The 26,589-nt window shown below is 38.0% G+C and overlaps 1 protein-coding gene across 4 annotated transcripts; it reads left to right on the top strand.

The window, feature by feature from the left end:
- The first annotated feature begins 217 nt into the window (after positions 1-217).
- SPDL1 (spindle apparatus coiled-coil protein 1) lies at positions 218-21,382 on the top strand. 4 transcript variants are annotated; one of them, XM_032252685.1, is made up of 12 exons: positions 218-473; positions 4,753-4,937; positions 7,383-7,559; positions 9,598-9,792; positions 10,696-10,845; positions 10,946-11,044; positions 11,123-11,233; positions 13,368-13,508; positions 15,381-15,484; positions 15,881-16,068; positions 18,146-18,491; positions 20,679-21,382. In XM_032252685.1, the coding sequence occupies exons 2-12, from the start codon at positions 4,779-4,781 to the stop codon at positions 20,824-20,826; spliced, it is 1,818 nt and encodes a 605-aa protein (XP_032108576.1). In that variant the 5' UTR covers positions 218-473; positions 4,753-4,778; the 3' UTR covers positions 20,827-21,382. The 4 variants fall into 4 exon arrangements, with proteins under 4 accessions (XP_032108576.1, XP_032108574.1, XP_032108577.1 ...); XM_032252683.1 differs by lacking the exon at positions 20,679-21,382 and having other exon boundaries at positions 18,146-20,002; XM_032252684.1 differs by lacking the exons at positions 218-473; positions 20,679-21,382 and adding an exon at positions 574-826 and having other exon boundaries at positions 18,146-18,690.
- Positions 21,383-26,589: the final 5,207 nt, after the last annotated feature.

Raw genomic sequence — 26,589 nt, 5'->3', positions numbered from 1 at the left:
ACCACAATGGTGCCAAAGGTGATTCTGCACTGCCCAGCCCAACGACACTCTTCCCCTAGAAGGCATTGTCGTAAAATAAACAAACAAACAAAAAGAACACCCAAACACGGTAACTAAAAGCGGATACTTAGAAAACATACTGGAAACCAGCCCAAGGTACAATTTACGAGAAGGAGCCACATCTGCGCCTGCGCCAGGCTCACGACGCTCCACTTGCACCTGCGCAGTAGCTGTAACGGGGGCGGGACGCTCCGTTGGGCTTTTCTCTGAGTTTTTCCTTTACGCGCCGCTTGGGAGGAACATCTCGTGAGATGTGGGACTTCTCGCGGGAACTGCATTCAAAAAGCCCTGGCGCTTACCTGAGAGTTAGCTGAGTGAATGGGCCGGCGAATGTGGAGTTAGCGTCCTAGTGTGGAATCCCTGATCTCTCATTAGGAGCCGCTGGCTGCTGCAGCAGGGAACTGGGGAGAGAGGTAGGGGCAAGGGGCCTGGTGGGAGGTGGGTGTGGAAAGCGGCAGTAGGGAGAGGCGACCGGGGCCTAAGGAAGGCTGGGAGCAGGGTCTCGGCCGAGGCCTTTAGCTGAAACACCTCCTTCCCCGGAACCCTGGGGGCTTATACAATGGTTTCCGAGTCGGTATAATCTTCAGTTGGACCACCTCGCCGCTCTCGGTATTCTGGACAAATATGGGAGGTTTGGTCGGCTGCCGGGGCCTCAAAACGATAACCACCAGTGGTCTGCGCTGTGCGGTATGGTAGACACTAGCCCGAACTGAGAAGTGGTGCAGATGGGAGATAAACACTGGATTTCAGAAATAGCGCAGAAAGAGTAATATCTCATTAATAATTGTTATAATGATTACATGCTGAAACGATAATGTTTTGAGTGTATTTGGTTAAATAAAATATGTAAATTTTTCATCTGTGTTTATTTTTTTAAAAAATGGCTCCTAGAAAATTTAAAATCACGTGGATGGCTGGCGTTATATTTCTGCTGGACATCACTGCCCCAGCCGTATGTCAGATTCTGCCCTAATTGCTTTTCATTCGTTATCTGATTTAATCCTTTCACTAAACGATTAGATAAGTGTTACTGTGCTTGTTTTTATAGATAATTAAACAAGACATATAACTTGTCCAAGTTCATGCATCCTGTGAGTAGTGGAGACGGGGTGAGAACTCAGGCAGTTTGATTCCCAGGGTTTCCTGTCTCCCAAATACTTTGTGTGTGCTGTTTTTGGAGAAGCAAGATAGAAAAGTGGTTGTAGCACCAGGGCTTGTAGGTAGATTCTGGTTCCTTAGCCTCTTAACTTGGGAGTAACCCTAAGCAAGTTACCTAAGCCTTCTGTGCCTTAGTTTGCATGTGTAAATGAGGGAAATACCTTCAATTTCTTAAGGTTTTTGAGAAGATTGAATAAGAATGTATATAAAGCACCAAGCGCAATGTCTGCCACACATTAGCTGTAGCTTTTAATCAGCCACCCCTATCCCTCTTTGTAGGGCTATCCCTCTTTGATAGGTTAACTCTTTTTCATCCGTTAGATCTCTGCTGAAAAGTTACCACCTCAGGAAAATCTTTTTTGTCCATGTTCCCTTCTACACACTGCGCCCCAGGTTAGGACAGCTCACCCTTGTTATAGGCTCAGGTAACATACATCTCTCTCTCTCTCACTTGTCATACTTGTAACTTTATAGCTCAATTACTTGATTTAACGTCGTTTACTAATAGACTGTAGGATTCAAGAAGACAGGAATATTGTTTTGGGTTACCATTGTGTCCTCAGCACCAGCACAGTGTCTGACACACAATAAGAATTCCAGCAAATCTTGAATAAACAAGAGCTAATTTTTTGGGCTTCTCTAGATATGCCTGGCTGGAATGTCTTCATGTTAACCCTATTTTTTCTTTGGTAGTTGAGATGACAGTATTTACTTAACTCTGGCTCATCAAGAGAATTAGACGAGATAATATATTTGAAGTACTTAGTATGGCAAATGGTAAATCCTCAATAAATGTGTTATTGTAAACAGTACAACATTTAGTTGGCCGGCCTTATCATGTACAGGCTTCAGGTCTTGCATTTTAGAGCAGTGACTGCCAAGTTGGGATTACCTAGAACACCTTTTTTCTTCTCTCTTAAAACACTGTATCTCCTCCCTTGTCATCATTCGTTAAAGACCTTGCTTCCTAATTCATTGATTAATTGAAGCAGTTAAAAGGGTACTTACACAGACTTCCGCTTGCTTATCGGCATCTGCGCTGGTATACTTTGCTTTCCTTTACTTTAGATGAAATCATGCTTCTATTAAAACGAGTCTCTACAGTAAACCTCATCCTGTTTATTCAGGGACATTACTAGCAATTCTCCAGTGTCTTCTTTTCAGATCATCAGCTTTTCTTTTCTCCTAGATTTATTCCATGATCTATAAACACTGTTATTTTTTTCCATTTCAAAAGAAAACTTGTCTCTACTTCCTCTCCAACTGCTGCTCCATTTATCCGTTGTCCCTTGCAGCATACCTGTACTTGTTATCTTTATTAATCTCCTACCATTCTCTCTTGGCATTCTAGTTAGGCTTTCACCCCTACCTGTATATCAAAATTATTCTCCTCCAGGAATTCAAGTTCAATGACCAGCTCTCTGTTCTCACCTTAATTGTCTTAGCAGCAGCATCTGGCATGATTGATTACTTCCACATCCTTAATGCACTGTTTATTGCCTTCTAGGACAACACATACTCCTGGTTATCCTTCTACCTCACTGGTCACTCCTGATCCTCCACTTTCTTCTTCTCTATCTCATAACAGGGTTCAGTCCTGGGTCCATTATTGCCTGATTAACTCTCAAATTTACATCTCCAGCGAGGATCCCTCTTATATATCCAATTGCCTACTTGACATGGTTCATGTTCAAAACTTGAATTCCTGATTTTCTTTCCAAAACATTCTTTACATCAGTGCTTCAGCTGATGGCAGTTCCATTTTACTAGGTGCTCAGGCCAGAAGGCTTGGAGAAATTTTTTAGTTTTCCCTTTTTCACACCTCCCACATTATACCTTTCAGAAAATCATATTGACCTTACCTTCAAAACCTTCACAATTTGGCCGTTTCTCACAGCCTCCTATGCTACCAGTCTAGTCTGAGCCACCTCACATGGTCTCTGCTTCCAGCCTTGTTCCCTTTCTAACTAGTCAGCATAGCAGCCAAAATGATCCTTTTAAATTATATCAGATCCTCTACTCCAGACTTTGGAATAACTTCCCACGTCACCCAGAGTAGGAGCCAACGTCCTTATAATGGCCTGATTTACCCACTACCAGCTATCTCTTGCCCAAATTCAGGTTTCACTCCTTAGGCTTCTTTCTGCCTTAGGGATTCCCTTCTTGCTGGAACATTCTTCTCCGAAATAGCTACATATCTGATGCTTTCCTCTGTGCCTCCTAGTTACACTACCTATCTCTTCTCTCCAGATTCTTCTTTTCTATTTTTTGTCATCTCCCCGTTCTAATTTATTAATATTTATTACTTATTGTTTATCTTCCCCTCCTGGAATGCAAGTTTCATGAGGGAGGAGCTTTTTTTTGGTCCCTTTTGTTCCCTAATGAATCTGAACTGCCCAGAATGGAACCTAGTATATAAGGCATTCAAGAAATGCTTGTTCAGTGAATGACTACATTGACTTGAGACGTGGGGGAACATCTATCTTATAATGGCCTTGTGCTCTTTGAAGAAAAAGGTGAGTTTAAGTCTTGCTTAAGAGGCTGGGACCAAATAGTAAAAGATCACGAGTAAGGTTGATTAAAGTGGAATGTTTCTATATATAATGTTTAAGTATTTGTTAAAAAATCTAGATGAAAGGAATGTTTAATTCTTGTGAATATGTTTTCAATTTTTGCATACTCTTATGAATAACTAGAAAAATACTAGTGAATCTCTTTTCAAGAAAGCAGATTTAATACATTCAGGAAGTTAATGCTGTTGTGAAAAATTGCAGATGTAATATTGCTTACTTTACCTTATGAGTCTTGTTCACACCTGCCTTTTTATATTTATTTGTAGTACCCAGACCTTCTTTTCTGGCAATATTAGTAGTAGTAGTAGTATTATTTTTCAGGACAGTATCTGGCTCTGTCAGTGCCATCATCATAACTCACTGCAGCCTCTAACTCAAACAATTTTCCCTCCTTAGCCTCCCAAGGTAGCTGGGACTACAGGGGTTCGCCACCATTCCCAACTTACGTCTATTGATTGATTGATTGAGATGGAGTCTTGTTATGTTGCTCAGGCTGGTCTCAAATTCCTGGCCTCAAGCGATCCTCCCCAGTTGCTGGGATTACAAGTATGAACCACCATACCTGCTACTACAAAGTTTTTTGATTTTTTTTTTTGTTGTCGTTGTTCTCTTAATTTTGATTATATGGATAGTGGTCCAATTATAAGACCAATGTTACCTTAACATTTAAGGAAACTTAGTATACAACAACTGAACAGTTTCCTGATGATGAACTGCTTAAAAGCAAAATTAAATGTATTCTCTTTTGCTCTTTCATTTTTGGTCCCGAATCAGTAACAATTGTCAGAAGAGTTCTTGCTCTTGGAACAAGAGCGTACATTTGACTACTTAAAAGTCAGGAAGAAAATTTTAATGTTTTTTTACAGCAGTAGTATTGAGTAGATATATTTCTTCTATTATTGACATCATTGCATGGAATTTTTTGTATAAGTTTAAGTAGTTTTATTTCCTCTATTTACAGTTGGCTAAAAAAAAAAAGAAAAGAACATGGAGTCAGATATAATTGCAAATCTTCGATGCAAGCTCAAAGAGGTTGAAGAAGAGCGACTAAAAGCTGCGAAGTACGGTTTACAACTACTAGAGAGTCAAAATGAATTACAGAATCAATTGGATAAATGTCGTAATGAAATGATGACCATGACTGAGGTAGGACTCTGGACTCCTCTGTCTGCAAGAGTATGCTTAGCTATTGAAGATTTGTCCTGTCTAGCAATTAATAGTAGTAGTAGTTTATTCTTTTCTGAAGATTTTAGATCTGGTTCCCATCCTGCTCCACCCATTAAAAAAGAATGAACTAAATGAATTCCTATTATTCTTTCCAAGCTAGTATGTTCAGAATTTGAAAGATCATGTTATCATTACTCTCTTTGCCACATTTACCACCTGATTTTGCTTTGTCTGCACACTTCCTGGATGACTTCACTTGTTTCAGACCTCTAAACATCTAGGTGCCCCATGACACTACACCAAGCCCTTAGTTCTCCTCTAAAACCTAGGTTTGTGTGTTCAACTGTCCACTAATAGACTTCTCAAACTTAACACAGAAGAGTGGATTCCCTGTCCATTAACCAAATATTCTTTTACAATTTTCTTTAGCTTGTTTAGTAAATGCAACAGCATTCAGTTTCTTGAATACCAAAAATCTTTGGTATATTCTTGGTTTCTTTATATACCAAAAATGTAGAACTTTTAGTCAATATATTTCCTTTATTTCTCACATTTAATTCATTAATAAGTTCTAAGAACTATACTACAAAGGATCTATCTTTGCTACTGCCACTTTATTCCAGACTGCCATCATGTCTCCTGGACAACTACTGTAGCCTTCCGACCTGGTTACCTGCTTCCATTGTTGCCATTCATGCCATTCATTCTTCACTTGGCGTCTAAGTGGTCATGGAAAAATACGCAAAGGCCATTTCACAGCCCTGCTAAAAACCATACAACAGCTTCTTATTGTATTTACAACAAAATCTGAGCTCCTTAGTTGGGTTTGTAGATCCCTATGTGACCTGGCCCCTGCCAAGCTTCTGACCTCCTCTCAAACTGCTTTGCCTTATTCTTGGTTATATTAGTCCTCCCTTATGGGCTTTATACCAGCTATTGCCTTTTTTTATCTGTTTACCTCTCACTGCTCTTCGATTGAGCCCTCAAACTTAAGCTTTTCAGTTAAATATGTCACTTCAGCAGAGGCCAACCCTATGTAATGTAAAGTTGCCCAATTCACTCTTATTTTGAGACAGGGTCTTGCTCTGTCACCCAGGCTTAAGTCCAGTGGTGCAATCTCAGCTCACTGCGTACTCCAATTCCCAGGTTCAAGAGATTCTCCTGCCTCAGCCTCCCAAGTAGCTGGGATTACAGGTGTATGCCACCACACCTGGCTAATTTTTGTATTTTTAGTAGAGACAGGGTTTTATCATGGTGGCCAGGCTGGTCTTGAACTCCTGGCTTCAAGTGATTTGCCTGCCTCTGCCTCCCAAAGTGCTGGGATTACAGGCATGAGCCACTGTGTCCAGCACTAATTCACTCTTAATTATCTACATTGCTAATTATCTCGATTATAAACTCCACGAGAGAGGGAATTTTGTATGCCTTGGTCACTGCTATATCCACAGTGCCTGCCACACAAATATTTCTTAAAAGAGTGAATGAATAAATCTGTGTAATTTAGCAAATGCTCAGTAACATATTTAAACTTGAATCTCAACATTGTAAATATGCCATATTATCTATAACAGGTAAAAATTATAACAGGTAAAAATAACTAGTGTTGGCAACCTTTGTGTTTCTACTTAGTACTGTTCTAAACCAAGAACTGAGTACCAAATCATAAAGGCAAAGTAAAGATTATAAATATCACTAAGAGTAGGAAATAAAACTGTGTCATACTTAATCATTTTGAGTAATAACTTGTCAAATTTCAGTGTTCATTTAACTGTTAATGCCCTTTGCCTTATTTTAAAATAAAATGGCTTTTGAAGGGAATATTTTATCATTTTTTAAAGCTTGTTGAAGGAGTTTATACTCATACCCTTCTTAACGTCTAAACCTCCCTGTGAGTAAACAAAATTCCTTTTAATTACTCCTTTTATCTCAGCACTACATTCATTCTGGTAGACATTTCATGAACATTTCTCAGATGACTAGATTCTGAAAGTAAAGGCTAATTCAATATTTCTTTTTTTTCAACTATTTTACTACTACTACATTGTGTTCAGAGCTACAAGTAGAGCATCTCATTACGAAACTAATAATTCTCATTAGGAAAACTTAAGTGCTATTAAATCTTTTTTGTTGTTAGTAGAGATTACTTGATATGTTCACATACTATGGAACACTTTTTACTTCCTTGACAGCACACGGAAGCAGTAAGGTATCCCTTGCATGGGTTTAACATAGTCTCAAAATACACCTAATGGGCCTATTAAGACAGGTTAACTACAAAGTTATTCCAGGTTTAACATGTCCTCATTATTTGGAAAGCAGCAAATGCTTGAAATAAGAATGAAACAGTTGAAGTTGAAAACTGATTATATGTAATGGCTTTAAGCTATGTTTATGTAATTGAATTGTAATTGAATCTGTTTTCAGAGTTATGAACAAGAAAAATATACCCTTCAAAGAGAAGTTGAACTCAAGAGTCGAATGTTAGAAAGTTTGAGCTCTGAATGTGAAGTTATTAAACAACAACAAAAAATACACCTGGAGAAATTGGAAGAACAACTAAGCAGAAGCCATGGGCAGGAAGTGAATGAACTAAAAACTAAGGTTGGGATATCTGTGTATTTCAGAGGAAAATATTCCATGTTTATGCAGCCATCTGTAAACTTTGGAGGATAAAAATTTTCTTAAGTGTCAGCTTTGCAAAATAGCCAAGATCTAACTCTTCATTATCTTAGTACTGAGGGTGGGAACAATGAGATACAAGAGTTTGTCAATGGGACTTGTGTAAATTACATTCTACTAATTAAATATAATTATTAATTTTTGGTCACTGGATACTTGTGAAGATTTAGTTTAGTGACTAACTTGGCCTCCTTGCTGTTAGTACAGCAGTACCCTTGCAGAAAGCCTGGTCTCCTAGCCTTCTCTGCAACCAGTGGTATGCTTTGTAATTCTGTAAAAACAGACCAGTAGTTTTTACCAATTAATATGCATTACAAATGACACTTTATCGTTTGTTTACTGAAGATAAACTAATGTACATGATTCAGTTCTTAAAATAATTCTGTGGGTCGGTACCATTATTATCTCCATATACCCCATGAGAGAGCTAATGTTTAGACAGATTGAGTAAATTTAACACAATTCAAGAGCTAGAAATTCTCCATCTAGATTTGAACTGAGGCTGTCTGACTCCAAAGGCTGTGTTACTGAATTACTCTACATGGTCTAACAACATGTTACACTGACTCCATTTTAAACATAAATGCAAGATAAATGATTGGTCAGTGGTTTTCCCTTTTGGTATTCCCAGCTACCCAATGCTTTCAGGTTGCTTCTAAGGAATCCAGAACTTTTTATCATGGATCTGCTTTGTGTATAGTCTGTACTCTGACTTTTCCAGACACCTCTCTACCAAAACTTACCTGACTTGTCCTCCTTTCTCAGAAGTCTATATTCCAATTTTCAGCTTCTTGTGTAGACGTTTCTAAGATTTTCATATTTCTGGGTACCACCTATACTATACTTAATTTCTCACTGACTCTCTTTAAATGTTTTCTGATTTTAGAAACATCAATGAAATGACATATTTAAGCTTGCTTGTTTTTTCCTAGTATACACTGAAACAAACAAAGCTATCTAAATATGCCTTTGTGTAAAACGTAATCATCTTGCGTACCACTCTGACAGGTAATATCATCCAGCTTGTCTGAAACTAATCTGATTTGAGGCCTTAAAGACTGATAATGATGTGCTTTTTCCCCCTCTGTATGTTATTTTTATTTTTACAATAGCTTTCATTACCTAAATTTAAAAAAGGATAATATAGGGAGTATTCAGAGACTGAGGCAAGGCTAATTATAGAGATGGCTTTTTTTTTTGGTGGAACAAAGAGTAAATTAGTGAAATATTTTGTTTTACTGATTTTTCTCAAATCACTTATTCCAAAATTTGGAGGTTTTTTTTTAGTGCCTTTTCTTCTCTTATTTCTCACATTTAATTCATCAAGTTCTAAGAACTTGACCTACAAAACATCTGTCTACGCTACTGCCACTCCAGTCCAGACCTTCATCATCTCTTCCCTGGACTACTGCTGTAGCCTTCTGACCAGGTTGTGTGGAAGCTTCTAAGATTTTTCTATTTCTGTGTACCACCTATGCTATTACTTAATTTATCATTGACTCTTCAAATGTTTTCCGATTTTAAGAAACATCAATGAAATTACATATTTAAGCTTGTTTATTTTTTCCTAGTATACACTGAACCAAACATAGCTATCTAAATACTCATATTTAGATGTGATACTGAGATTAACTGAGCAGCTGTCAAATGAAAGATTATTCAAGGCTGCTTCTATTGTTTCTCTTCATACCACTCATTCTTTACACAGTAGCCAAGTGGTCAACAACACAGTGCCTCCAGATTGCTTCTAAGACATCCAGACCCACCTTGATTACTCATGGATTATTTCTGTGCTTATTAAAAAAGGTCTGTCACTATCTGTTACAAGATGCCTAACCTTGGACAAGTAGGAAAATCCAATAGTGTCATCATTCAGTAAGTTTCGGTCAATCAGTTCAATAAATGATGTTTTTTAGAAAAAAATAACTTTCAATTTATGACTGATTTTTTTTTTCTTCAGATAGAAAAACTGAAAGTGGAATTAGATGAAGCTAGGCTTAGTGAAAAGCAGCTGAAGCACCAAATAGATCATCAGAAGGAACTCCTCTCTTGTAAATCAGAGGAACTGCGCGTAATGTCTGGACGTGTGCAGGAAAGCATGTCTTCAGAGATGCTGGCTCTTCAAATTGAGCTCACAGAAATGGAGAGTATGAAGGTAATTTTTATGGCATGTGTTTCTCAGGTTTTCTCTTTTTTTCTGGCATATTTTTACATGTTTTGGTAATAATTCTTAAGACTTTGTTTGAAGGCTGAAATATTTTTTGACCTAACTTGCATCTAACTAATTAAAAAATGCTTTTTTTTAGGTGGATGACTTCATTCATAACATAGCTTTAGATTATATGATTATGTAAGGCAAACTTTACTTTTAGATTAATGAAACCTCTGGAAGAATTTAGAGGCGTACACTCTGATCCCGATTTTTATCATAAGAGCCCAGTGTAAAATGTTGGTTCAGTGGAAGTTGAAATGCATGTGAACTTAGTTTTTTCACTGAAAGCTAAAGCTAATTAAAAATTAAAGCCTTAAATTTATAGAGGAAAAGGGGCAGTCTCTAAAGCCTTTTACTTGTTTCCCCGTAATTTAACAGTAATGTAATTACTATTATTTTAGTATGTACCTGACAACTTTTGACTGGTTCTTTAGTTTTAATTTTGGATGTGAACCACAACTTAATTTTTTATTGACTCTCTTTAAATGTTTTCTCATTTTAGGAAACATCAATGAGATTACATATTTAAGCTTGCTTGTTTTTTCCTAGTATACACTGAAACAAACATAGCTATCTAAATATGCCTTTGTGTAAAACATAATCATCTTGCATACCACTCTGACAGGTAATATCATCCAGCTTGTCTGAAACTAACCTGATTTGAGGCCTTAAAGACTGATAATGATGTGCGTTTTTCCTCCTCTGTGTGTTATTTTTATTTTTGCAATAGCTTTCATTACCTAAATAAAAAAGAGTAATATAGAGAGTATAATTGAGATAAACTGAGCAGTTGTCAATGAAAAAGAATTCAAGAGAATTTCCTCGTTTTCACTTCCTATTAAATAGACCACCCTCAAAGAAGAAGTGAATGAACTACAATACAGACAAGAACAGCTAGAACTTCTTATTACTAACCTAATGCGCCAGGTAGACCGGCTTAAAGAGGAAAAAGAGGAGCGAGAGAAAGAAGCAGTTTCTTACTATAATGCTCTAGAGGTACTATGATTACAGTAACATCATCTTTTCCAATTTATCATAACTTTATTTTCTTGCTAATCTAATCTCTATTATCTAAATTGTTTTCTTTTGAATTCAGAAAGCTCGTGTAGCAAATCAAGATCTTCAGGTGCAGTTGGACCAGGCACTTCAGCAAGCCTTGGATCCTAATAGTAAAGGCAACTCTTTGTTTGCAGAGGTACTTATAAGTATTCTAACTGCTAAACTGGCATTTTCATTTACTACAAGAACAATTAAGCATGTTAATATTTTGTAGGTAGAAGATCGAAGGGCAGCAATGGAACGTCAGCTTATCAGCATGAAAGTCAAGTATCAGTCACTAAAGAAACAAAATGTATTTAACAGAGAACAGATGCAGAGAATGAAGGTATAGAGCTATCACTATCAAAGGTTTATTAAACAAATTTTCTTTCAGCATTATGTGTACAAATACATCAAAAAAACTATCTTTTCCTGCAAGAAGTGTACTTATATAGTTATTTCTAGAACTGCATGATTTCAAAAAATCAGTTTTTAAATTGATCAAAAGATTTATTTATACTTAAAAAATAATCTTGGAATATATATTTAGTAATAGTGTATTTAGCAATCATTGTTTTTTTGTTTGTTTTAATGGTTATTCACTAGCCTTGACAGGGAAGCACAAGTCTTTTTTTGTGGAATAGAAATAGAAAAGTATTTATTTCCTATTCTTGGCATGATGTCTTTCCAAGCATAGCCGTAGGGTTCCTATTCACCGTTCCTCTGCTCTTTCACCAAGGCTTATTATGGAATGAAATTTGGATTATTCAGGGTTCCCTTTCCTTGTAGTCTCTCAAGTCAAGCACATACACCCTTTTAATTTTACAGATTTTGTTGGTCATCATTCTAGCCAAATAAGAAGTAACAGAAAAACATGTGGAAATTAGAAAGATTCCAATATTGTAACAATCCTTAGAATTCTGATCCCTCATCCACTGTACCTTACTCTACTGAGGTAGTAATGGGAATCTGGAAAGGCTTCCTTCCTTTTATTCAGGATAATGGGCTTTACCAAAGAAATGGGAAAGGTCAATGATGAAACTTGGGAGTTAGGTGGATTTGTAGTTTTGTCACTTGCTAGCTCTGTGTCCTTGGACAGGTATAATTTTCAAAGCATCAGTTCCTCATCTATAAAGTGGAGATGATAGAACCCTCCTCTTAGAATTGTCTTACAGTTAAAGCGTAGTGAAATACTTACCTTCTAGTTGGCAAATGAGTGTTTAATGAACAACAGCTGTGAATTTTATTTCTAAGGATTTCCAGACTGTGCTGCCTCCTTTCCTGAGACTCTCCTTTCTGAGAAGTATTTCTTTATAAATTTTCTCACATTTACCCTTAGTTTTCTTACAGTGTTTGTTGGGGGTACTTTTAGTCTCCACTGTTCCATGATATACCAAAGTATGTTTAGAGACCAGAAGCATTCTGAATCTTAGACAAAGTGGGCCTAGCCTCCAATCTGAAACAGGAACAAAAAGGATATCTTTAAACATGCTAAAAGTCATTTTCAACCTTGTATCATTGCTTGCTTTACTCAAAACTATAGTTAAACTAATTGGCCCTTTTTTCAACTCCAGAAATTTCCAAAGGCAGAAGGAAATAGTCTCCCTCTGATAGCTTTGCAACTCCAGATTTAGGGAGTGGGGAGCTATAATTAGGTAAGTTGAGTGCGATCCTAAAAAAACTAAAACATGGTCCGGGCGCGGTGGCTCACGCCTGTAATCCTAGCACTTTGAGAGGCCAAGGCGGGCAAATGATCAGAAGTCAGGAGTTCGAGACCAGCCTGGCCAACATGGTGGACCCTCGTCTTTACTAAAGATACAGAAATTAGCCGGGCGTGGTGGCAAGTGCCTATAATCCCAGTTACTCAGGTGGCTGAGGCAGGAGAATCGCCTGAACCTGGGAGGCAGAGGTTGAAGTGAGCCGAGATCGCGCCATTGCACTCCAGCTTGGGGGACAAGAGTGACACTTCATCTAAAAAAAAAAAAAATGATATGTTGAAGATTGCCCCAGTATTCCGAGATAGCCTTTTATCTTTGCTTTTCATGTCAGTTGTGAATCTAACATTTGTGGCTGTGAGTAGCTTAGTTTTCCTCACTTAATTAGAATTAATTAAAATTTTTGAGAAACCCATCAGACCCTTAATGAGAGCTAGTGCTTATGATAAACAGTGTGCAGCATTGGGCCAGGCTTACTTACCAGTTCAGTGATGTGCTTTTGGACCACAGCCATGCAGGTCAGTTTTATGTTTCACAAAACTACAAATAATTTTATTACAGACTTTAGTTATCATCCATAAGTCATCAAAATAAGTATTCAAATGTTATGTCTACAACAAAAGTTATCATTAGATTAGAGATAGCTAATTAGTTTCCAGAATGAGTTCAAAGTAATACAGTACAAAATATGAATTGTATCAAAAAAAGTAGTTACCAGAATCTTTTATCTCAATTTTATGAGAGGGGGTAATTTTATTTTTCTAGCTACAAATCGCCACATTGCTACAAATGAAAGGGTCTCAAACTGAATTTGAGCAGCAGGAGCGATTGCTTGCCATGTTGGAGCAGAAGAATGGTGAAATAAAACATCTTTTAGGTGAAATTAGAAATCTGGAGAAATTTAAGGTATGTATAACATTTTAAAAAACACAACCAAATTTTGGTTTGAATATCTTAAAATTTGGTTTGTATTTTAAGTTGAAAATACTAATAAATACCTTGTGGGGAGATACTTTGAGACTAAGTAAATGCCTGTTTCTCCTTATGCTTAAACATCCATTCGTGATTCTTGCCTGAAACGTAATTCTGTGATGATTGCTAAATGGTAATTCCATCACTTCTACATTTATTAGTTGGGATTCTAATGAAGGGACAGAAAAGAAAAATCTTTTCCCTCGCTTATTCATTCATTTATTTATATCGGTATAGCCTCATGGATTCTTATTTTATCCTATGAGTTATAATTCATTGATTGCTTTATTTGCTCTAATACTCAAATTGTCTCAGATTTGGTAGTTGAAGTGCTCCTACTTGAGTAGTTTCTTACTGTATGGCACAATAAGGTATTCCTAGCTCACCTGCCTCAGCCCTAGGATTATCATTTCTTCAAGGAGCATTGGTTTCTTTTAGTAGAGAATGGTATTTGTGTAAGTGTGTGTGTGTGTGTGTCTGTGTGTGTGTGAATTCACCTGTGTTTTCTACTAATACTTGTGTGGTTTCGTTTTTTACATTTAGGTATCTGATCCCCATTGAAGTTTATTTTTGTATATAATTTGAGGTATAAATCTAATTTTATCTTCTACCTAATACGTAGGCAGTTGTCCCAGAGTCATTTGATTAAAAAAAAAGAAATCAATCTTGAGCCTAGTGATTTGACACCTTTATCATGCATCAAGTGTCCATATATACTTGAGTCTGTTTCTAGATTTTCTGTCTACTACATTGGTCTGCTTCTGTGTATGTCAGTACCACACTGCTTTATTAATTATTAAAGCTTTAAAGTATGTTTATCTGGTGACTATTTCCTCACTATACATTCTTTTTCAGTGTTTTCCTGTCTATTTTTGAATGTTTTTGTTTACAAACATCTTGTCTAGCACCAAAAAAAGTTTGTTGGCTTTCTATTAAAATTGCATTAATTTAAGATTTTATAAATTAACTTAGGGAATATTGATATCTTTTCATTAACCAACCTCCTAATGAACTAAGGTTTGTAAATAACAAATTTTTGTACATGTTAACCTCTTAGGCAATCTAAATTGTAGCCCTTAGTATGTCATAAAATCTTAAGTTTACATAACTTTATTTCTGTGTCTTATAAAAACTGTTGAAAGGACTGCAAATTTGGTTTAATTGGCAGCCTTATGTTTTCCACCAGTGGGCTCCGAACTATACTTTGAAAATTATGGCTTTAAGTCAGTGGAAAGTTATCTATAACCTCTGAAATTGTTTCAAGTTTTTAAGCAGATTTACATTTTTTATCCCCCTGGAGAAATGTATACTTTCCATCAAAGTCTCAGAAGAGCTTGCTCTACATTCTTGCCTGGGGTGGGGAGAAGACTATCAGAAGAGGGGGATACCAAATATAAATGTAATGCTCTCATCTTTTTTTAAATGTTTTTCCAGTTTATGGTTTTGTTACAAAGGCCAGAATTCAATCCAGCAAGCATTTATTTATTCTATTTTAAAAACCAGGAGAGGAAAGCCAAAAGATGTTGGTATGGTTAGAAGCCTAGGCTTTGGAGTCAGATCTGGGTTCAGATTTTCTCTTCTTGGATTACTTTCCTCTGCATTTGGAGTCTGTTTCCTTATCTGTAAGAGAAGGAATGTTAATTCTTTTACCTACTTCAGAGACGAATGAGTTAAATGGGTAGTTCTTAGCATAGTACATGCCAAGGGGTAAGTAAATTCTCGTAAGTGATGGTGCTGTTGTTAATAAACATACACTAACCTTAGTTGTTACTTATTTTAAGTAACACGAATTTTTGCTTTTTAAAGAATTTATATGAAAGTATGGAATCTAAGCCTGCAGTCCACTCTGGTGCTCTGGAAGATAACACCTATTATACAGATTTACTTCAGATGAAGCTGGATAACTTAAAGTAAGTGTGTGTGTTGGTGGATGGAAAGATGGACATGTCACTTGCTTATAATAGTAGTGTCAGTGACTTCAAAGTTTTTTTGAAGTTGCCAAAGGAAATTATCTGAAAAGAAAGGCAACAAAAGTATCTTTGTGCAGATATTCATGCATGAATACATTTGAAAGACTATTTCCTCCTTTGTCCATTTCCTTCCAAGAATGCATGGATATTTTTTAAGTTTGATATTAGTCTTGTTAAAGATTATTTAAATTGTTTACTGTTTATTTGTTACTAAAAACCACAGAAAAATGTATTTTTAACTAAGTTCAAATATGCAATGAAATATTTTTACCACTACACTTATTTATTTTATATGCTGTTTTAATACTCCTTGGTTCTCCTTTTTTATTCTCATAGCAAAGAAAATGAAAGCACTAAAGGTGAATTGTCCATACAGCGAATGAAAGCATTATTTGAGAGCCAACGGTCTCTGGATCTTGAGCGAAAACTTTTTGCAAATGAAAGATGCCTACAGCTTTCAGAAAGTGAAAATATGAAACTGAGAGCTCAACTAGAGGAATTAAAACTAAAATACGAACCTGAAGGTATATATGTCTTACATATTTTGTCTTTTAAATCATGAGTAATCCTGAGAAATTATATCAAATTATTTTCTTACTCTAGTTTTATGTAAATCTTATTACAAACTCATTTGTATTTATATAACTGTAGTTAATAAGGCAAATTTATTCTGTAAGATGTGTAGACAAATTAAGAAAGAACTGGATACTGGGTGTTCATGAATATAACATATATCCTTTTTGGATGTCTAAATTCATATCGTATAGTAGAAACTCGGTATTTGAGACCTTCCCATTTTAAGATTACAGTATATTTTGTCATGCCAAATAGTTTAATTATGTTGAAGCAGCTGATGTTTGGAGCCTATATGAGGTAGGACTGTTTATAGAAAATCTAAAATAATGGAGACTTTAAAAGGTGGATCTTTATTTCTGCCCTTGATCCAGGACTGCTAAGTACGCCACCGTATCAAGATTCAGGCTTCTTGTGTGTTTTGGTCTGCAGCCATCCTATTGAGCACAATTTAATCATGCAGCATCACCTGCCTACGGGAAAGGCTGGGAAACTCAGTCTTGATTCTCAGGGTCCATGTTCCTTCCTAACTAAATATTGGAAATTCTTGTATTAAGGAAGAACAGTGAGCCAGGTGTGCCATGGTCCTGCCTGTAATCTTAGCTCTTGGGGAAGCAGAGGGGGGAGGATAGCTTGTGCCCAGGAATTTGAGATTTGCTTGGGCAATGTAGCAAGACCCATTCTCCCGAAAAAGGGGCAGAGGGGGAAGGAAAGAACAGTGAAACATACTAGGGAATATCTAGCAAGTGTAATCACTGAGCTAGAAAGTAGCCTAACCATAGTTTCTGCATCATATATGCTACAGAGAGTGAATTTTACTGTAATATAAATTAAAAAGCAAAAGGCAAAATGTGAAGGAGTCTTAAGAATGTGATGGTTCTACAATGCCCCCTCCCCTGAAAGAGTGTTACATGTTTTAGATTAAGGATTCTTAACAAGCTTTTGTCCCTGCACTCAGCACATGCCTCAGTCTGTCTTCATATTTTCTCAGTGAACTACGGTGATTCTCAGCAATAGTGGGGAGGTTGCCAGAAATAGGTTTCTACACAATTTTTAAAGGCTTCTCTTTCTCTTACTCTTTTTTTCTTCCATGATTCTGATAGGCTCCTCTGATTAAGAATTATCCATTCTGAATTTCAAACATCTGTTGAACTGAACACAGCATATAGACAGGAGGCGAGGTAGTGAATCCTGATAACATGGGTTTCAAAGGAGCAGTGCAAGAAAAAGGGAAATCATGGTCTAAAAGCAACAATGCAGAGCAAAAACAACCCCTTGTGCTACCAGGGTTCCTCAGACTCCACTAACATTTTGATTTTGAAAATTAAATACTTTGATAATGGGGGTAGGGAAAAGATGCTAGAGCAATTAATTCAGTGGCTTGTGTATGACCTGCTTAGATAGAATGATGTTAGGCCATGAGGATAGAAGGCATTGCAGTAGTCTTCAATGAGACATTTTAGGGTTGGACTAGGGAAGTAGCCATCATAAAAGTAGTCTGATTCTGCATATATTTTGTTGGTAGAGCTAATAGGCATATATTACCAATGTTCAGAAAGTTTGACCTATTCTTACTTAATTCTTCTAACACACAATACTGAGTGAAGTGGGTGCTTTTAATCCCCATTTTACAGATAAAATGAAGCTCAAAGAGGTTAAATAATTCCCCAAAGACATGGCTGCCAAATATGAGGATTAGGATTCAAACCTGGACTCTGCTACTGCCTCCTCATCTCCACGCTGAGATCTGATGAACAACCTTTATCAAAACTCCAGAAGAGAACACAAGCATTCATGCCTAGAGTCAAAATACTGAATTCCCAAGGAAAAATGTATAGCCAAAAAAACTTTAAAATATATAATTTATGTAGATTCCATGCCAATGAATAAAAGGTAGAAACAATACATTTCAGTGAGGAGATGGGTGCATTTTTAAAGAATGGAAAAAGTTATAACTAGTTCTGGCTTCTTGTGCTGATTGTGTCTTTGTTTTCTTACATTTTTTTCCCCACTCGTTTTTATTCTCAGAGACAGTTGAAGTGCCTGTACTGAAAAAGAGGCGTGAGGTGCTGCCTGTGGATATAACCATCTCTAAGGATGCATGTGCCAGCAACAGTGCTGCCGAGGGAGAAGTTTATCGATTACCGCCTCAGCAAGAGGAGACACAGTCCTGTCCTAACAGTTCAGAAGATAACAACTTGCAACTGGAAAAATTAGTTTCTATAAACACACCAGCAGGCACTCTCTCTCCTCACAAAAATCTGCCCATGGCTATGCAGCTAAAGAAGGAAAAGAAGTGTGTGAGACTCATAGGAGTTCCAGCTGACTCTGAGGCCTTAAGTGAAAGAAGTGGAAACACCCCTAACTCTCCCAGGTCAGTGTCCTCTTTTCCTCAAGGCAACCAGCAGACCTCTTCATCTCTCCTGTCTCGCTGCATGAACTGTGCTGTCTGTTTCTTTATCTACTTTCTTAGTATTGCATGCAGTATAATTCCTCAGTTTCATCTGCCTACTTTCAACCTTTCCAGAACTTCGAGAAAGACTAAAATGATTGCAAAGGGAAAGTACTCCTGAATAAGGGAATCACATTAAAAAGTCACACATTTCTATTTCATGAAAGGAAATATCACAGTCTAACACATCTCTGAATGTTTTGTCAGTTTGAATAAATGTACTGTTATTTTTCTCTTGGTCCAAGCATGACCATGAAAGAAAAATTAACTCACTTTCTCAAAGGGCTTTCCAGTAGTCTAAGAAATTTCAGCGTTCTAGATAACGTAGGTGAATTTTTTATGTCTTTTGAAATTGCTAATCCTAGGCATTCAGAAATGGGCTTTGATACTTATTTTGACATTTTTACATATCAAAGCTAATTCATTTTCATTGTTTCCAAAACTTGAAAGCCTCTAGTTTCTGCATAATTGAGTCTGTGACTAAAAGAAATAGTGTCAGACATGTATGTCTGAAGGAATTAATGTCCCAAGGGCTTTGTCCTTTAAAAAAAGTAATCGAAGTCAGAAGGTAAGAGAAAGTGAACGAAAGAGAAAGGTAAGTAGCAGTGGCTAGGCTAGAGTTCTGGATTTGCACAGCAGGAGAAGTGAATGTGGAAATTGGAGAAAGTAAAAGAAAGATGAAGGATGTCTGCATGCAGTGGGATGGTAGAGGCATTTAAAACAAATATCAGTAGGCATTCAAAAAGTTAAGCACATTGATGTAACAATAGCTAGCTTGGATTATTTCCTATGAAATGAGATCTTGAAGGTGCCACTAGGGCTACATTAGTCTTAGAGAGTAGAGACAGATTAATAAGACATTTTACTAATGTACGTTTGAGTAGAAAGAGCATGACACAGCCTACATCATATAAAAGGGCTTCCTTATATGTTTTATCTGATTTCTCTCCAAGTCTTCAGTGCTACTAAATGTAATACTCAACAGTAAAAGCACTTCAACAATGTTAGCTGCTATTATTATTATTATAGAGAAGAGTAATTTATTACTCCCTCCTTGGATTTTTATATAATGTTATAACCTGTGAGTCACATAAAATAAAAGCTTGCTATTCTTAAGGAAAAAGTAACTTCAAATGAATATCTGCCGCATACACATGGTTTCAAAGAGTTCTGAAGCAAATGCAGCAGATTATGCCTGTTTATATGTGATGCATTGTATAAATGTGCTTGACCAGTGTATATTTCTGGAGGTGGATTTCTAGAATTGATAAGTACCAACTTGCTATCTGTATTGCCTTCATTTCTTTTTCTGCCTTTTTTGCTTGATAAAAATTACTTAAGCAAATGTATGTGGCTAATTGACTGTAATTAATTAGCACGTTGGAAACTTTTTGTCTTGTTAGTTAAACAAAAAAATAAAATACCACAAAACATTTGTGTGTGTGTGTGTGTGTGTGTGTGTGTGTGTGTGTGAGTCCATCTGCTAACTTGTTTCCAACTCTCTGTTTTCTACATGTTTTACGTAGATGCACAATCCTAAGATAATTTTGGAACAATAAATATGGCTTTTATTGGGAACTTTACTATTGCATGCTTTACAAAACTAATTGGCGTTCTTGTTATCAAGAATCTTTATATGCCTTTAAAAAAATACCTCTCCACTGTTCATCTTTTCTTTGTTTTGCTAGTTGAAACTCAGTCTTTTAATATGAAACAAATAGACATCTATTTGTACAGCACAAGATTCCATGTTATTTTTGTCTTGCATTTAGCCTTTTGTATGTCATTTACCATTAAAATATTGCTGTAACATTTCAGTTTTTGTGTTAAATGGGCGTATCATGATAGGTGCTCTGTCATATTTTAATTCTTAATTTAGGCCTTGCCGTGACTTTGTAAAGATATTTTTTAGACTTAAAAAGTAATTGAGCCTATTGATATAAAAAGACTCTTCTAGTGAGTCAGTAACTTAATATTCTTAACGGTATTGAACTATATTTTTTTTCCTTGAATATCATGCTTCATTGGAGGCCCATTATACTAGGGGTTTGTTTCTTCAATCCTTCATAACCATATTTGAATTCAGAGTGGATACTTTAATGCCTGTAGGTTAGCTGCTGAATCAAAGCTTCAAAAAGAAGTCAAAGAAGGAAAAGGAACTGCAAGCAAATTGGAAAAAGAAACTTGTAAGAAATCACACCCTATTCTATATGTGTCTTCTAAATCAACTCCAGAAACCCAGTGCCCTCAACAGTAAAGACTTTTCTTTTATAAGTGTACAGTACCACTGGCCTCCAAAGTTACTGTGGTGCTTAGTTAAGATTGTCTTATCTGATGTATACCACCTTCTGGGTTATTTAGATCTATTTATTGTGCCAGGACCTGGCATTTTCATGTTCCTTTGACCAAGGGTTCAGAATTTGCTTGACTCTAACCTGGAGAGTTCTTTGAGTGATTATCCATCCTGGAGTGTCTATGACAGTGAGTAAACTATTAACTGAAGGAAAATCTTGTAATTAATGTGTCTATTTTCTGCACTGTATATGGATTAAGTGATAAAAACAATCTACCTTCAGAGTCATATATTTGAGAACACTCAAATCATTATATTTTCCTATGCACTTTTAAAAATAAACTTAGTTTTAAACTATGTTGTAAAAATAGAAAACATGGCTTAAAAATATACATTATATGGTTTCAGGATTTTGTCAGTTTTTAAAGAACCAATGTTCGTTCATCTTTGTGTTTATATACATGATTTAAATTTTGTCTCAGATAATTTTGAAATTTTAAATAAAACAGCTATGATTTATTTTTTTTCTAATTTCTTACTCTGTATAGGTAAAAGGATGTTATCAAAAGGGAATAAAAAGTACTTTGGGAAGCTGAGGCAGGTGGATCGTTTGAGCCCAGGAATTCGAGACCAGCCTGGGCAACTTGGCAAACCCCCGTCTCTACAAAAAAATACAGAAAATTAGCTGGGCATGATGGTGCACACCTGTAGTCCCAGCTACTCAGGAGGCTGAGGTGGTAGGATCATCTGAGCCCAGTAAGGACATTGAGGCTGTAGTTGATCTGTGATCACACTGCTGCACCCCAGCCTGGGCAACACAGCAAGACCCTGTCTCCAGAAAATAAAAGTGGGGGGAATAAATAAGGAGAAAAAAGAAACTTTAGGAGTTCTTAATTCCCTTACATATAATTGTATATATAATTTTATGGTTAATTATATGTATATATACAGATGGTCCTGACTTAACAATGTTTTCACTTGATTTTTTGACTTCTCAGTGGTAGAAAAACAGTATGCATTCAGTAGAAACTGTACTTCAGGTACCCATGTGACCATTCTGTTTCTCACTTTCAATACAGTACTCAATAAATTACATAAGACATTCAACACATTATGATAAAATAGACTTTGTGTTAGATGATTTTGCCCAGTAATAAGCCAGTGTTAAGTGTTCTGAACACATTTAAGGCAGGCTAGGCTAAGCTATGATATTCATTAGATTAGATGTCTATATGCATTACAGTGAGTATATTGAATTATAACCCCATTTTAGGTCAAGGAGCACCTGCACATATTAAGGTTCTCCAGATAATTGGGGTTCTCCAGAGAAAATCAATAGGATGTGGGTATGTGTATAGAGAAAGATTTATTTTCAAGAATTGGTTCACATGGTTGTGGGGGCAAGTCCAAACTTGTAGGGTGGGCCAGCAGACTGGAGACCAGGGAACGGAAGAGCTGATGTTGAGTTCAAGTCCGAAAGCCATCATGCTAGAGATCCAGGGGTTAAATGCACTGCAGTTCAAGTTCAAAGGCTATCTGCATCAGAGTTTCCCTCTGCTGGGGGAGGTGAGTCTTTCCATCTAGGACTTCATTGGATGAAACCCATTCACATTAGAAAAGGCAATCTGTTTAAATCCACTGATTTAAATGCTGATCTCATCCAAAAACACCCTCACAGAAACATTCAGAATAATGTTCAACCACGTCTGGGCATCATGGGCCAGTTAAGTTGACATTCACAATGCGTATCTGTTCCAATTAGATTAGTCTATTGAAGCCAGGCGTGGTGGCTCACACCTGTAGTCCCAGCACTTTGGGAGGCCGAGGGGGGCAGATCACCTGAGGTCAGGAGTTCGAGACCAGCCCGGCCAACATGGTGATATCCCGTCTCCACTAAAAATACTAAGATTAGCTAGGTGTGGTGGTGTGCACTTGTAATGCCAGTTACTCGGGAGGCTGAGGCAGGAGAACTGCTTGAACTCCAGGAGGTGGAGGTTGCAGTGAGCTGAGATTGCGCCATTGTACTCCAGCCTGGGAGACAGGGCAAAACTCTGTCTCAAAAAAAAAAAAAAAAAAAAAAAACACAATATGGGAGAAGAAGGACAAAGTCAGAGGATGATACTACCCAACTTCAATGTTTAATATAAAGCTGCAGTAATCAGTACAGTGTGGTGTTGGTGAAAGAAAGAAAAATTGATGAATGAACAGATTAGAGAGCCCAGAAATAGACCCATGCAAAGTCAACTGATCTTTAACAAAGGAGCAAAGGCAATTCAGTGGTGACATGATAGTCTTTTCAACAAGTGGTGCTGAATTGACTGCATATCCACATGTAAACAAAACAAAACAAAATCAATCTAGACATAAACCCCATATATTTCACGAAAAAATAACTCAAAGTGTATCTTAGACCTAAATAGCAAATGCACAACTGTAAGATTTCTAGAAGATATCATAATGGCCTAATGGCCATCATTAATCTTATAGACATAAAATTCCCCTATAGTGTACTACAGTAGGGTCTTGCAAGACAAAAGAGAACCAAAATATCAGAGAACTCAGAACTCCGTTTTCATATCCCCACCATGGACAACAAAAACTACTTATTAAAGCCTGTGCTTTGCTGCACTGACAGAAGGGGAAACACTTTAATCCAGAACCTTGTAAAGTACAGTAGCCCCCCCCAAACGCCTCCCCCTTATCTCGGTTTTGCTTTCCGTGGTTTCAGTCACCCAAGGTCAACAATGATATGAAAATATTAACTGGAAAATTCCAGAAATAAGCAATTCATAAATTTTCAGTTGCACACTGCTTAAAGTAGCATGCTAAAATCTCTCGCCACCCTGCTATGTCCCGCTCTGGATGTAAATCACCCCTTTGTCCTGAGTATCCATGCTATAGAGCCTGCCTGGCCATTAGTCACTACCTGGCCCACACACTGCATGGGCCATGAGCATATGCTGAAGTGACCCAGCAACCACTTCTAGCCACAGTGCCCACAGCACTTGTGCCTTCTTGCCGTAAACCCACTGATCAGAACTCCCGTGGAAAAGCTGCTTGGGTCATTCTCTGGACTCAAACAGAGGCCTTGGTCCATCAGTTCTCCCTCTGTCTTGCTCCCCTACCTGCCAGTGGAGCCAGCGTGTTTCAGGTGGTTCCTCCTTCCTACCACCCCTGCTAGGCATGCTGCCCTCTTTTCTCTGGGATCTGTAAGTAACAAATCTGCCATTTCATGTGCTTTTTTCTGTGGCCTCCTCTGTCACTCACCTGACAGGCACACTTGAATCTCACCTTTTCCAGCTAGGGCTCCCCTAGAGACTGGCTCTCTTTGTAGGAATAAACTAGACACACACCAGACAATGGCCACAAGGGCTCCTGCCACTGTAATTGGGTTTCTTGTGAGAGAGACATCTGGTCACAGGTCAGACACTTAGGCATTCAGCCTGAGGGCCAGATGAAAATGCATTCCATGAAGGGCATCCTCCACCAGCCTCCCAAAGCCCCATCAGGGCAGGGCTACAGTTCATAGCTACCCTTGTGAGAGAGACCTCAAGACCAAATTGGAGGGCAGGTGGGGTACTTCATGCCTGTAACCCCAGCACTTTGGGAGGCCAAGGCCAGCAGATCAACTGAGTTCAGAAGTTCAAGACCAGCCTGGCCAACACAGTGAAATCCTGTCTCTAATAAAAATACAAAAATTAGGCCAGGTGTGGTGGCTCACACCTGTAATCCCAGCACTTCCGGAGGCTAAGGTCAGCAGATCACTTGACGTCAGCAAGACTCCGTCTCAAAAAAAGAAAAAAAAATCCTCAAATCCTGGCCACATCTCAAACCAGTTAAACAGAACCCCTAGAGACGGGCTTCAGGCAGAGTGTATTTTGAATGTGATTAGAAAGTCCAGCCAGGCCAGACACAGTGGCTCACCTCTGTAATCTCAGCATTTTGGGAGGCCGAGGTAGGCAGATCACCTGAGGTCAGAGATTCAAGACCAGCCTGGCCAACTTGGTGAAACCCCTTCTCTACTAAAAATACAAAAATTAGCCAGGCGTGGTTGCGGGTGCCTGTCATTCCAACTACGTGGGAGGCTGAGGCAGGAGAATCTCTTGAATCCAGGAGGCAGAGGTTACAGTGAGCCGAGATTGCGCCATTGCACTCCAGCCTGGCAACAGAGTAAAACTGTCTCAAAATAAACGAGTAAAATAAAAATAAAAAAACAAAATGTGTGTGGCCAGTGGGAGGCAATGCAGGGACAGCCAGACAAGGCCTCTGTCCTGCAAAGCCTCCTGATGGAAGTGGGTGGAGAAGAACTCAACAGAATTCTCACACACACAGAATAAAGCCAGGGTTACCGGTAGAAACGCGAGGGCTATGGTGGGAAACGGCGGGGAGAATAATGGGCTCTAATTCAGAATGCCTGCTGAAGAGGAGATGCGGTCCTAGCAGGTCATGAGCTCTGTTGCTGGACACCTCTAAAGTTTGCAGAGCTCCTTGGGAATATGACTGATGTATGTCTGCCTTCAGTAGATCCTCCCCAAAGAATGCTGTTCCTGTTTACTCAGGGAACAGTAAAAAGAAAACGGAATTTCTCATTTCTTTTTTGAGAGGAGTCTCCCTCTTATTTCCCAGGCTGGAGGTCAGTGGCGCAATCTCGGCTCATTGCAACCACCACCTCCCAGGTTCAAGTGATTCTCCTGCCTCAGCCTCCTGAGTGGCTGGGATTACAGGCACCCACCACTATGCCCGGCTAATTTTTGTATTTTAGTAGAGGCAGGGTTTCACCTGTTCAAGGCTGGCCTTGGACTCTTAACCTCAGGTGATCCACCAGCCTCCGCCTTCCAAAGTGCTGGGATTACAGGCATAAGCCACCGCGCCCAGCCCACAGCATTTGTTTTTAAGTGATGGTGTCTTGCTCTGTGGCCCAGGATGGAGTACGGTGGTGCAATCATAGCTCACTGAAGCTTCCAACTCTTGGGCTCAAGCGCTCCACCCACCTTGGCCTCACAAAACACAGATTATAGGAGTGAGCCACTGCCCCAGCCATTTTAGTAACTCCTTTTTTTTTTTTTTTTTTTTTTTAAAGATGCAGTTTCACCATCATGGCCAGGCTGGTCTTGAACTCCTGGCCTCAGGTGATCCACCCACCTCGGCCTCCCAAAGTGCTAGGATTACAGGCATGAGCCAGATAACATGGGGAGAAATGCCACATATTGTTTGCACCTGAAGTTAAATAAATAAATTTTTTTAAAAAATGCTGAATCTACTGCTAAGTGGCATACTTGAAAGAGACAAGGAGAATGGAAGCAAGTTTGAAAACACACTTCAGCATTTCATCCAGGAGAATTCCCCAACCTAGCAAGGCAGACCAACATTCAGATACAGGAAATCCAGAGAACCCCAGTAAAATAATCCATGAGAAGATCCCAATACACATAATCATCAGATTCTCAAAGGTCAAAATGAAGGAAAAAAATGTTAAGGGCAGCCAGAGAGAAAAGCCAGGTAACCTACAAAGGGAAACCCATCAGACTAACAGCATACCTCTCAGTGGAAACCTTACAAGCCAGAGAGATTGGGGGTGAACACTTAACATTCTTATGGAAAAGAATCTGCAACCCAGATTTTCATATCCAACCAAATTAAGCTTCATAAGCAGAGGAGAAATAAAATCATTTTTAGACAAGAAAATGATGAGAGAATTTGTCACCACCAGGCCTACCTTACAAGAGC

Source organism: Sapajus apella, unplaced genomic scaffold (genome assembly GCF_009761245.1).
Source record: "Sapajus apella isolate SASKATOON/1434 unplaced genomic scaffold, GSC_monkey_1.0 scaffold79, whole genome shotgun sequence".
NCBI classification, from domain to species: domain Eukaryota; kingdom Metazoa; phylum Chordata; class Mammalia; order Primates; family Cebidae; genus Sapajus; species Sapajus apella.
The sequence above is the reverse complement of the archived record's forward strand: the minus strand, read 5'-3'. Positions and strand labels throughout refer to the sequence as shown.

What these genes read in the sequence shown, in the direction of transcription:
- SPDL1 (XM_032252683.1), top strand. Translation starts at nt 4,779, where the DNA reads ATGGAGTCAGATATAATTGCAAATCTTCGATGCAAGCTCAAAGAGGTT. An exon ending in TGAATGAACTAAAAACTAAG is followed by an intron (nt 7,560 to 9,597) that starts GTTGGGATATCT and finishes TTTTTTCTTCAG; the next exon opens with ATAGAAAAACTGAAAGTGGA. An exon ending in ATGAAGCTGGATAACTTAAA is followed by an intron (nt 15,485 to 15,880) that starts GTAAGTGTGTGT and finishes TTATTCTCATAG; the next exon opens with CAAAGAAAATGAAAGCACTA.